General features: G+C 36.5%; 1 protein-coding gene across 1 annotated transcript in view; it reads left to right on the top strand.

The window, feature by feature from the left end:
• SLC41A2 (solute carrier family 41 member 2) overlaps positions 1-10,998 on the top strand; it is a 167,112-nt gene that overhangs the window by 117,416 nt on the left and 38,698 nt on the right. Inside the window, exons 9-10 of the mRNA XM_004373780.3 lie at positions 7,720-7,851; positions 9,523-9,671. Coding sequence (XP_004373837.1) covers positions 7,720-7,851; positions 9,523-9,671 — 281 coding nt within the window. The remainder of the gene's footprint in view (positions 1-7,719; positions 7,852-9,522; positions 9,672-10,998) is intronic.

Below are 10,998 nucleotides of genomic sequence, written 5' to 3'. Positions count from 1 at the left end.
GAGAAAACACTGAAGTTGTCAAGAATTTCATTTTACTTGAGTCCACAATCAACACCCATGGAAGGGTGTTAAATGGATATCAAATGACGTATTTCGTTGGGTAGATGTGCTGCATAGGACCTCTTTATTGTTGTTATCGTTGTTAGGTGCTGTCAGGTTGGTTCCAACTCACAGCGACCCTGTGTGCTCTTTAAAGTGTTGAAAAGCAAAGATGTCACTTTGAGGACTAAGGTGCGCCTGACCTAAGCCATGCTATTTTCAGTCACCGCATATGCATGCAAAAACTGGACAATAAATAAGGAAGACTGAAGAAGAATTGATCACTTGAAGTATGGTGTTGACAGAGAATATTGAATATATACCATGGACTGCCAGAAGAATGAACAAATCTTTCTTGGAAGAAGTACAGCCAGAAAGCTTCTTAGAAGCAAGGATGGCAAGACTTCATCTCACATACTTCGAACATGTTATCAGGAGGGACCAGTCCCTGGAGAAGGACATCAAGCTTGGTAGAGTAGACAGTCAGTGAAAAAGAGGAAGACCCTCAACAAGATGGATTGACACAGTAGCTGCAACAATAGGCTCAAACATAGCAATGATTGTGAGGATGGTACAAGACCGTGGAACGTCTTGTTCTGTTGTACATAGGGTCACTATGAGTCGGAACCAACTAGATGGCACCTAAGAACAGCAATAACAAAGATGAACTGCTGATAATTTTTTCATACTATCAAATGTTATATTACCAAATTAGCTTATTACAGTATAAGACACCTAAAATTAGGTCTTGTGGACACTGTGGATTCTCACTAATTATTTAGTATATTGACAACCTGTTTTTACAAATGTTATTAATTTATGTGAGACTCTTTATATGGTCTCCACTAGCTTTAGTAATGTAATTAGTCTCTGAAGAATTTAAGTAATTTAAGATAAATGCTTATAGACTAGCTGTTAGTGGAAACATAATATATGTCATAATAGGAAGAAAGCATTTTTTACGTTAGTGAAAGCTATTCCAAGATAATTCTGCTGTAGTTTAAATACATTACCAGTGATTGTGATAAGACCATGGGAGCTTAAAATTATAATTAGTTCCTTCACTAATTATGTTGTTTACTTTAAAATTTTATTTACCTTATCTGGGAAAATTATATGAATCTCTTTTCTAAATTCTCAATTCATTTTATTTTTAGTTTGGTACAATTACAACCTCAGTTATGTCTGTGTTTCCTAGACTGCAGAGTGAGACAGGTCAGGGAATATAGGGAAGAGGCAAGTGATAAGTTGATCATAAGAGTTTATTTATATTTATTATCAGATATGATAATTGTCAATGGTTACAAAGAAGCGATCAACATAATTCTGTAAAGTTCTACCAACAAATTTGTGGTTTTTAGAAGAGGGTACAACTAATTAGTAGCCTTTTGTTTCAAACTAAATTCAAGGGAAGTTGCAGATAGAGTAGATCTTCTGAGACTGAGTAGCTTATGTTTTCTGCATTTGCATTGAAGCATTCCATAGCTAAGAAAATACCCACTAGAACATTACCTCAAGAGAACCCCAGAGTAAACGAAGATAAGAAGACTGCCAACCATGCATTCCTGTGTCAAATTTCTGCCATTGAAAACTGTATCTGAGCATCCATTGGTCCCATCTCATCCGAAGCAAAGGAGAATGAAGAAAACCAAAGATACAAGGAAAATATTAGCCCAAGGATGAAAGGACCACATGAACCAGAGCCTCCACCAGCCTGTGCCCAGAGGGTGTAGATGGTGGCGGGCTACCACCACTGACTGCTCTGACAGGGTTCACAACAGAGAATCCTGGACAGAGCAGGAGAAAAATATAGAACAAAATTCAAATTCATGAAAAAAGACCGAACTTACTGGTCTGACAGAGATTGGAGGAACCCCCGAGATTATGGCCCCTGGGCAGTCTTCTAACTCAGAACTGAAACCACTCCTGAAGCCTGCTTTTCAGACAAAGAGTAGACAGGCCTGTAAAATAAACAATAACACACACGAGGAATGTGCTTCTTAGTTCAATCAAATATACAAGACCAAATGGGCAACTCCTGCCCAAAAGCAAAACGTGAAGGCAGGAAGGGACAGGAACTGGACAGATGGACACAGGGAACCTGGGGTGGAAAGGGGGAGAGTGCTATCGTATTGTGGGGATTTCAACCAGTGTCACAAAACAATATGTGTATAAATTTTTGAATGAGAAACTAACTTTAGCTGTAAACTTTCACGTAAAGCACAATAAAATTTAAAAAAAAAAATCTATCTGAAGGCAATTGTTTGCTTTGCATTAAGTATAATTCTTAACATTAGATTATTCTCCCTTTTGGAGGCTATGAAGAGAAATCCATGGAAGATTACAAGACTGTTGTTTCTTATTTGTTTACCCCTAGGTACCCATTAACTCTGTAAAAGTGCTTGTATTATATAGTATAAATACTCTTTTATCTCTTTCTGTTTCTAGGATATATTAATTTCCTTCCAGTTAGATGTATAAGTTTCTAGTCTTGTTCATGTGCTGGTATCAAATGAGTACCAATACAATGCCAATTATTGAATGTTCTAGTCCAGTTGTTTCCTTTAGAAAGTGAGCTTAGATTTAGAAAATTCAGACATTTTATACTCATCACTAACTTCTAGTGGAAAATTCATCGAGTAAACAGAAGGCTGTTTAAAGGATTATTTAAAATATAGACACCAAGTAATTTTTTTCTTTTTTCTTTTTAATCAAAATAATTTGTGAATTGAAAAACAACACATTTCCTAGCCATCCTCTGACCAATAAATTCTCCAGCAACTTAAGTGTCAAGACCTATAATTAAGAAAATACCAATTTATAGTCACATTATTTGTATAAACTGTTTATTAATAATAATAATATTAGGTAACTTTTGTTGAGCCTTTACCATGTCCAGAAACTGTGCTAAGCATCTTTTGTGTATGCATTATTTTATTTATTGTTAATTATATTTAAAGTTTCATTTAATTTTGTTATTCTCACAACATCCTTATGACGTAGGTGTTTATCCTCATTTTTCAGATAAGAAAACTGATGCTTCAAGAGGTTAAATATCACTGAAGTCACAGCTAGTAATTGGCCTAGGCAGTATTCAAACCAATGGGGTTTGAGCCAGAGTCTGAACTCTGCAGAGAATAAAGCTCTGCATTTGTATGTCTTAATTATTCCACCTAGTTAATTTGACTTTGTTTCTCTTTTAAACACATTTTTAAAGAAATTATTTTCCTTTAGAAAATTTTTCAGAACTCCCTGGGATGCATTTTTTAGACATATTTACCATGAACTGCGTTTTAAGTTTTCTTAAGCATTTGCTTTTAATGTATTTTTTTATTTATTAAATGAGTCATGATGAGGAAATTATGAAGCTACATTTATTTAAGATGGAATAATTGTCTTCAGTTTTGAAAAGATAATGTTTAAATTGGTTCGTATTTGGGGCATTGACACAAAAAGAGATCAGTCTCTCAGCTTAAAAGAAAAAGGGGGAGGTTCATACTTTTCCTATTTCTCTATTTAATTTTTTTCTGTGTTTAAAAAAATACTAAATTCTTATTTCCACAGCAATAGATTAACATCATTAGAAAGCAATAAATGCTAAAACTTTTCTAGGTACCGGCAAATATATAGATAATGTAGACCAACTTTTAACAAAGCCACAACCTGGATTTCTGAGTGTAATACTGATGTATACTCTAGATAAACTGCTCAGATTTGGATGCTGCTAGAACTGGGTTTCTACGTTATGCCACCTATTGCTGGGTCCTAAATCACATCCTAAATTATCAAGCAAGGAACTCATCATCTAACAACAACCAGATAATCCTATTAAGTAAAAAAACCGAAAAACATGAGAGTCTCACCTCATTTGTTTGGGGACCAGGCAACTTGGACCAACAATGGTTGATAGTCCCGGCCAGAGGATTGCTGCCTTCTGATTTTCTCTGATGTCATCAAAGCTTTCGACTCTTAGCCACTGGTCCACACATATTGTTGGAATTGTTCTCTAACTCTTCTTACTCAAAAATCTCCTTCTCTGGTATATTCAGTGTGATTTGAATGGAGTCCTGCATGAATTTATTTTAGGTTTTCCAGTTCTTAATTTTATTGGTGAAGAAATTGAAGTTGTCAAGGATTTCATTCTACTTGGATAAATAATCAGTGCTCATGAAGTAGCTGTCAAGAAATCAAATGATGTATATTACATTAGGCAAATCTGCTGCAAAACACCTCTTTAAAATTTTTGAAAGCAAAAGTGTCACTTTGATAACTAAGGTGTTTCTGACCCAAACCATGGTCTTTTTAATTGCCTCACGTGCATGTGAAAGCTGGGCAATGAAAAAGGAAGACAAAAGAAAAATCGATGCATTCAAACTGTGGTATTGGCAAAGAATATTAAATATACCGTGTGACTATCAAAATAACAAACAAGTCAGTCTTAGAAGAAACACAAGAGACTAAGATGCACCTGACCCAAGCCATGATCTTTTTAATCACCTCATATGCATGTGAAAGCTGGACAGTGAAAACAAAAGATTGAGGGAGAATTGACACATTTGAGTTGTGGTGTAGGCGAAGAATACTGAATATATCATGTACTGCCAAAAGAACCAACAAATCTGTCTTGGAAGAAGTATAGACAGAGTGCTGCTTAAAAGCAAGGATGGCGAGATTTCATTTCACATACTTTGGACATGTTATCATGAGGGACCCGTCCCTGGAGAAGGACATCATATTGGTAAAGTAGAGGGTCAGCAAAAAAAAGGGAATACCCTCAACGAGATGGATTGACACAGTGACTGCAACAGTGGGCTCAACAAACAATTGTGAAGATGGCAGTGTTTCATTCTGTTGTGCATAGAGTAGTTATGAGTCGGAACTGACTCAATGGCACCTAACAACAGCAACTACCTCATAAGTGAGCAGTATGCACTAACTCATTTTGAAGCATAGTTGTTATCAATATTAGGGATTTTAAGTGCCTTGCCAACTTGAACCTGACATTTAGCTGTGTAGTTTGATTTTTGGAGATTTTCTTTAGTTGCTGTTCCTTGCTGCTTATTTTTACAATAACCTTTTTTTGTTGTTTTGTTTATTGTTGTTACTATTGATGTTAGAAGAAATAAAGTATTTAAAATGTTTTTCTACATGTGAGTGTGGATACCCATTATATACCCACTGCCATCAAGTTAATTCTGCCTCATCGCGACCTATAGGACTGAGTAGAACTGTTCCTAGGGTTTACAAGGCTGTAATCTTTAGGGGAGCAGACTGCCACATCTTTCTCCTACGGAACAGCTGGTGGGTTTGAACCACTAACCTGTTGGTTAGCAGCCGAGCGCTTAAGCACTGTGCCACCAGGGCTCCTTATGGGTGTGGAGAGACTTACAAATGCATTGAAAAATATTCTTGTCTATTAGTATAAGTTCTGATAACCTGATCCATAAATACTGGATGCTGTTGTAAATGAAATTGTGTTCTTAATTTCCTTTTGGATTGTTCATTGCTGGTTTATAGAAACACAACTGATTTTTGTACATTGATCTTGTACCATGCAACTTGCTGAATTCATTTATTAGCTCTAGTACTAGGTTTTTTTCTTTGTTTGTTTTGTTTTTAATTCTTTGAGATTTTCTATGTGTAGAATAATGTCATATGATTCAAATAGAGATAGTTTTATTTTTTCCTTTCAAATTTGGAAGCCTTTTATATTTTTAATTTTTATATGCCTAATTGCTCTGGCTAGGAGTTTCAATGCAGTATTTAATAGCAGTGGTGAAAGCAGACGTCCTTGTCTTGTTCCTGATCTTAGGGAGAAAGCTTTCAGTCTTTCACCACTGAATGTGATGTTAGCTGTGGGATTTTCATAAATATCCTCAAAACACACATAAAAAGCCTTTGACAAAACTCAACACCCTTTCATAACAAAAACAGTTAGCACACTAGGAATAGAAGGGAACCTCCTTAACATGATAAAGGGCATTTACCAAAAACCCACAGCCAATATTATGTCTGTTTTCTTTATTGCTTTCTACTGTATCTTGTTATTTTTTATTGAATGGTGGACATTGTATATAAAAGAACATTAGAGATTGAGGTAAATATTATTTATGCCTAGAAATATGCGGCCCTTTTCTTCTGTTAGGTCATTACTGTGGAGAATTTAGTTAATTTGATTAGTAGTTGAGCTGGGTTTGGCTGTGATGGTTGTTATAGTTCCCTTCACTCTACCCAAACCAAAAATCAAGCCCATTGCCATTGGGTCGATTCTGACTTATAGTGACCCTATAGGACAGAGTAGAACTGTCCCATCAGGTTTCCAAGGCCTAATCTTTATGGAAGCAGATTGTCACATCTTTCTTCTGCAGAGCAGCTGGTGGGTTTTAACTGCCAATCTTTCAGTTAGCAGCTGAGCGCTTAACCACTGTGCCACCAGGGCTCCTTCGGTGTACCCCTGACTTCAGATTTCTTTATCAGTGGGCTTCTGCTACCTTCTGCTTAGTGTGAAGGGTGTAGTGCTGTATGCCAGTAGCATGGAAGTATTAACTGTCTGTGCTGTTGCTCTTCCTCCTTTGATAGACTGCTGATGCTTATTATTGGTGCAAGACTCTAGCTTCAATCATTGGCAGTCTGTGCACTTGATCCTGAGGGGTAGGGCTTTCTCAGTGTTTCTGCTTCTACCACTATTGGCATTCAAGCTCTGCCTTATATCTTTGGGGCTGACCTTGAACAGGAAGATTTTCTTCCAGTCCTCCAGCAGCCGACAGTTTTTGCTTCTATGCTTCCTACAGGGCAACTGATCTTTTCCTGGGACCAGGAGGCTGGTGTGTTTCCTGATCCTCTTCAAGCAGTGTTTGCTTCATATAAGACAGAGGTTCAGAAATGGGTGGGTTTTCTTGCCTGTGTACCCCTAAGGTTGGCTCTCTCAAGTCTCCGGCGCCATCTCAATCTATCTCATGAGCACCTGCTGGACACCTGTGGAAAATAGCTGGCAAGTAAATGTGGATTCCCTTTGTGTCTATGGCTTTCAGGCACTCTAAACAATTAGCCAGCCAACACTTGGCATTGTAAGAATTTGAAATTTTCAGTTCTTTTTTCCCTGCTTGCTTTAATGTCAAGTGCCTTTTCCTCTCATACTTTGCCAAAGGTAAAAGTTTGGGTATCCCTTTAGAATTCATTTCACCCCGACATCAATTCCTCTTCCTCACAGTATATCAGAGGATAATTTAGGTTGAAAGATAATTTTCTGGAGTTGTTTTTTGTTTGTTTTTTTATCCAGTGCCTTATATCAAATTCTTTAGTAACCTGAGAAGAAACTGATCAAGGCTGTCTATTCGAATAAATCTAGCTTGTTTCCCCTCTTATTAAAGTGACAAAAATGAAACATCTTGTTACTTAGTTTTATATCTTGGTTTTGATAGTAATTTTTAAAAATTTCTTGCTTTGATCTGTTTCTAGAGCAGACTGAATTAGGTTTCAAAAAATAATTATTGAATCTTTCAGAACAATGATTTTATGTCTTTGGAATATCTACTTCAACATTAAATAACTCAACATTTCAGAAGAATCTTTTTATTTTGTTTTATTGACCCAGGGTGTGCCATAGAGTTACTTTTAGTTAAATGTATGCAAGTTGTTTAAAATATGAGAATAATTACTTTGTCTTTCCTTATGTTTCAGGTATTGGTGGTAATTTGGTGGCCATTCAGGCTAGCAGGATTTCTACCTACCTGCATTTACATAGCATTCCAGGAGAATTGCCTGATGAATTCAAAGGTTGTTATTACCCGTTTAGAACTTTTTTTGGTCCAGGTATGTGCTTGCAAATTTTTGCAAATTTTATATCAGAAACTATTACTATCTGAGATTATAAGTAGACAGCATTTGTTGAATACCTATTTTTTGGGGGGTATATATTGCAGTTTTTCTGTTTTTTTTGTTTTTTTTTTTTTCATTCAAAAATTTATATACAAATTGCTTTGTGACATTGGTTGCAATCCCTGCAATGTGTCAGCACTCTCGCTGTTTCCCTTCCCACCTTGGGTTCTCCGTGTCCATTCGTCCAGTTTTCCTGTCCCTTCCTGCCTTCTCCTCTTTGCTTTTGGGGCAGGTGTTGCCCATTTGGTCTCGTATACTTGACTGAACTAAGAAGTACGTTCCCAACATGTGTTATTGTTTGTTTTATATGCCTGTCCAATCTTTGGCTGAAAGGTGGACTTCGGGAGTGGCTTCAGTTCTGAGCTAGCACGGTGTCTGGGGCCCATAGTCTCAGGGGTTCCTCCAGTCTCTGTCAGACCAATAGCTCAGGTTTTTTTTCATAAATTTGAATTTTGTTCTACATTTTTCTCCCGCTCTGTTCAGGCCCCTCTATTGTGATCCCTGTCAGAGCAGTCAGTGATGGTAGCCGGGCACTATCTAGTTCTGGGCGCAGGTTGGTGGAGGCTGGCTCATGTGGTCCATAAGTCCTTTGGACTAATATTTTCCTTGTGTCTTTAGTTTTCTTCATTTTCCTTTGCTCTGGATGGGATACGACAAATAGATGTATCTTAGATGGCCAGTCAGAAGCCTTTAAGACCCCAGATGCTACTGACTGAAGTAGGATGTAGAACATTTTCTTTATGAACTATGTTATGCCAGTTGACATAGATGTCCCCCAAGACCGTGGTCCCCAGCCCTCTGCCCCAGTTACTCGGTCCCTCAAGGTGTTTGGATGTGTCTAGGGCTGTTCTTAGTGAAAAAAAGTCATTTGTATTAATTCTGCAGTTGCTGAGAAAATTTTATAATTTTTCACTTCTGTCACTGTCTCTGAGATATCTTGTTTATGGATCAGGAGAGAGGAACCTTCTGCACACAAGAAAGCATTGCTAGGTAATTTAGGGAGATAGATGTATTGCCTTTCATATATTAATCTTGCAGGCCTTTCTAAATGTAGGCATTCAATCCCAAACAAACAGGTTGAGAGAGGATAACCTTAGTTATAAGGAACACTGCATTGTTTATATCAACCAGGCATGTGATTTCCAAAAACTAAGACCACAATTTCTAAAGCTCAAAATTTTTGTCACTTTTTTCTTTGATGGGAATAAATGTGATTATTTATTTTTGAATGATGATCCCCCAGCCTTATTATATCACTGATAGAACTCTAAAGGAATAAATACAATCAAAACATTCTAATGCTTTAAGAACTTTATATTTTCCCCTTTGTATTCCTTCTGTTTTTAAGATGGATATCAAAGTCCGACCAATATTCTTCATAGCAAGTTTTTATCAACCACCTGTCATTTAATTATATAATATATATCGGGAACTTCAAAGAATTGAGTGAATTGTACATAGTTGAAGTGTACTTCTAGCAATTGAATTTTATGTAATGCTATGCAGCATAGTAATTAGAATGCAGTCTTCAAATTTTAATAACTATGATCTATTATTAACCAAAATATGATCTTGTTTCAATGACTTTTATGTTTTATGTTACAGGAGTAAATAATAAGTCTGCCCAAGTTCTGCTGCTTTTAGTGATTCCTGGACATTTGATTTTCCTCTACACTATTCATTTGATGAAAAGTGGTCATACTTCTTTAACTGTAATCTTCATAGTAGTATTCTTATTTGCTGCTGTGTTACAGGTAAGAGTTAAAAAACCTTTTGAAACATCTTTTATGCTCAGACTGCTAGAAGAGTATAATAACTATGTAAATCTAAGGGCACATAGTATATGTTAACATTTCAAAAATCAACTGAATGCCTTTATATTGATTGGTTTTGTAAAACCAATAAGCTTAGAATAACTTTTAATATGATCTGGTAAATGGAACCTTTGAATTACCTTACTTCAAATTGTAGTTAGCAATTCAGAGAAAGTCTGGTTTTAATTGAACTTCAAAACGAATATTCATGGTAATCATTATAGAAGATAATTAATGTTATTAACTAATAATATTTACATGAACTCAATCCTCAAATTTTTATCTAATTGTATAATATATAGTCCAATTTTATAGAAATTAAGAACTGATTCAAATATAGATCCTACCTTCATGGATCTTTGGTCTAATAGAGGCAAAAGTGGTTAAGCACTCAGCTGCTAACCAAAAGGTCAGCAATTTGAACCCACCAGCCGCTCCAGGGAGAAAGATGTAGCCGTCTGCTTCCATAAAGATTTACAGCCTTGGAAACCCTATGGGCAGTTCTACTCTCTCCTATAGGGTCACTATGAGTTGGAATCAACTCTATGGCAATGTTTTTAATACCTTATAATTGTTAATTCCGTAATACGTTATACTTTACAGGGTACTTTCACATACATTGTTGAGCTTGATTCTTTCAGTAACCATGTGAGAGATGTCAATACATATACTTCCCAATTTCAGAGCAAGAAATTTAAAAAAGAATGGTTAGAAGACAAAAAGTAAGAAGTGCTATATAAAACCTGTGTGAACAGATAAGTCCACAGAAAGAAATTTCTTCCACCTGGAGGGATCAGGGAAGATGGTTGTGTCTCACAAACTGGCTCTTAAACTCAGCTGACCCAGTCATTTGTCCTACCAGAGCTGACATATAGAAATCGTATGGGAACAGTTCATACATTTTTTTTCCTAGATCCAGTTCCCTTTCACTCTCAATATTTTCCTCTTTTTTTCCAAAGTTATGCATGTCCATAGTCGAAAGAATCAATAGTTTTACAAGACTTGTTAAGAAAAACAGTCCCTCTCAAATTGCTGGGCGGAGGGTTGTGGGGACCATGGTCTCCAGGAACATCTAGCTCAACTGGCATAACACAGTTTATAAAGACAATGTTCTACATTCTACCTTGGTGAGTAGCGTCTGGGGTCTTAAAATCCTGTGAGCGGCCGTCTAAGATACTCCACTGGTCTCACCCCTTCGTGAGCAAGGGAGAATGAAGAGAACAGGAAACAAGGAAAAGATTAGTCCAAAGGACTAATGAACCACAGC

Source organism: Trichechus manatus, unplaced genomic scaffold (genome assembly GCF_000243295.1).
Source record: "Trichechus manatus latirostris isolate Lorelei unplaced genomic scaffold, TriManLat1.0 scaffold00027, whole genome shotgun sequence".
Taxonomy (NCBI): Eukaryota; Metazoa; Chordata; class Mammalia; order Sirenia; family Trichechidae; genus Trichechus; species Trichechus manatus.
This window is presented reverse-complemented; position numbering and strand designations above follow the sequence as displayed.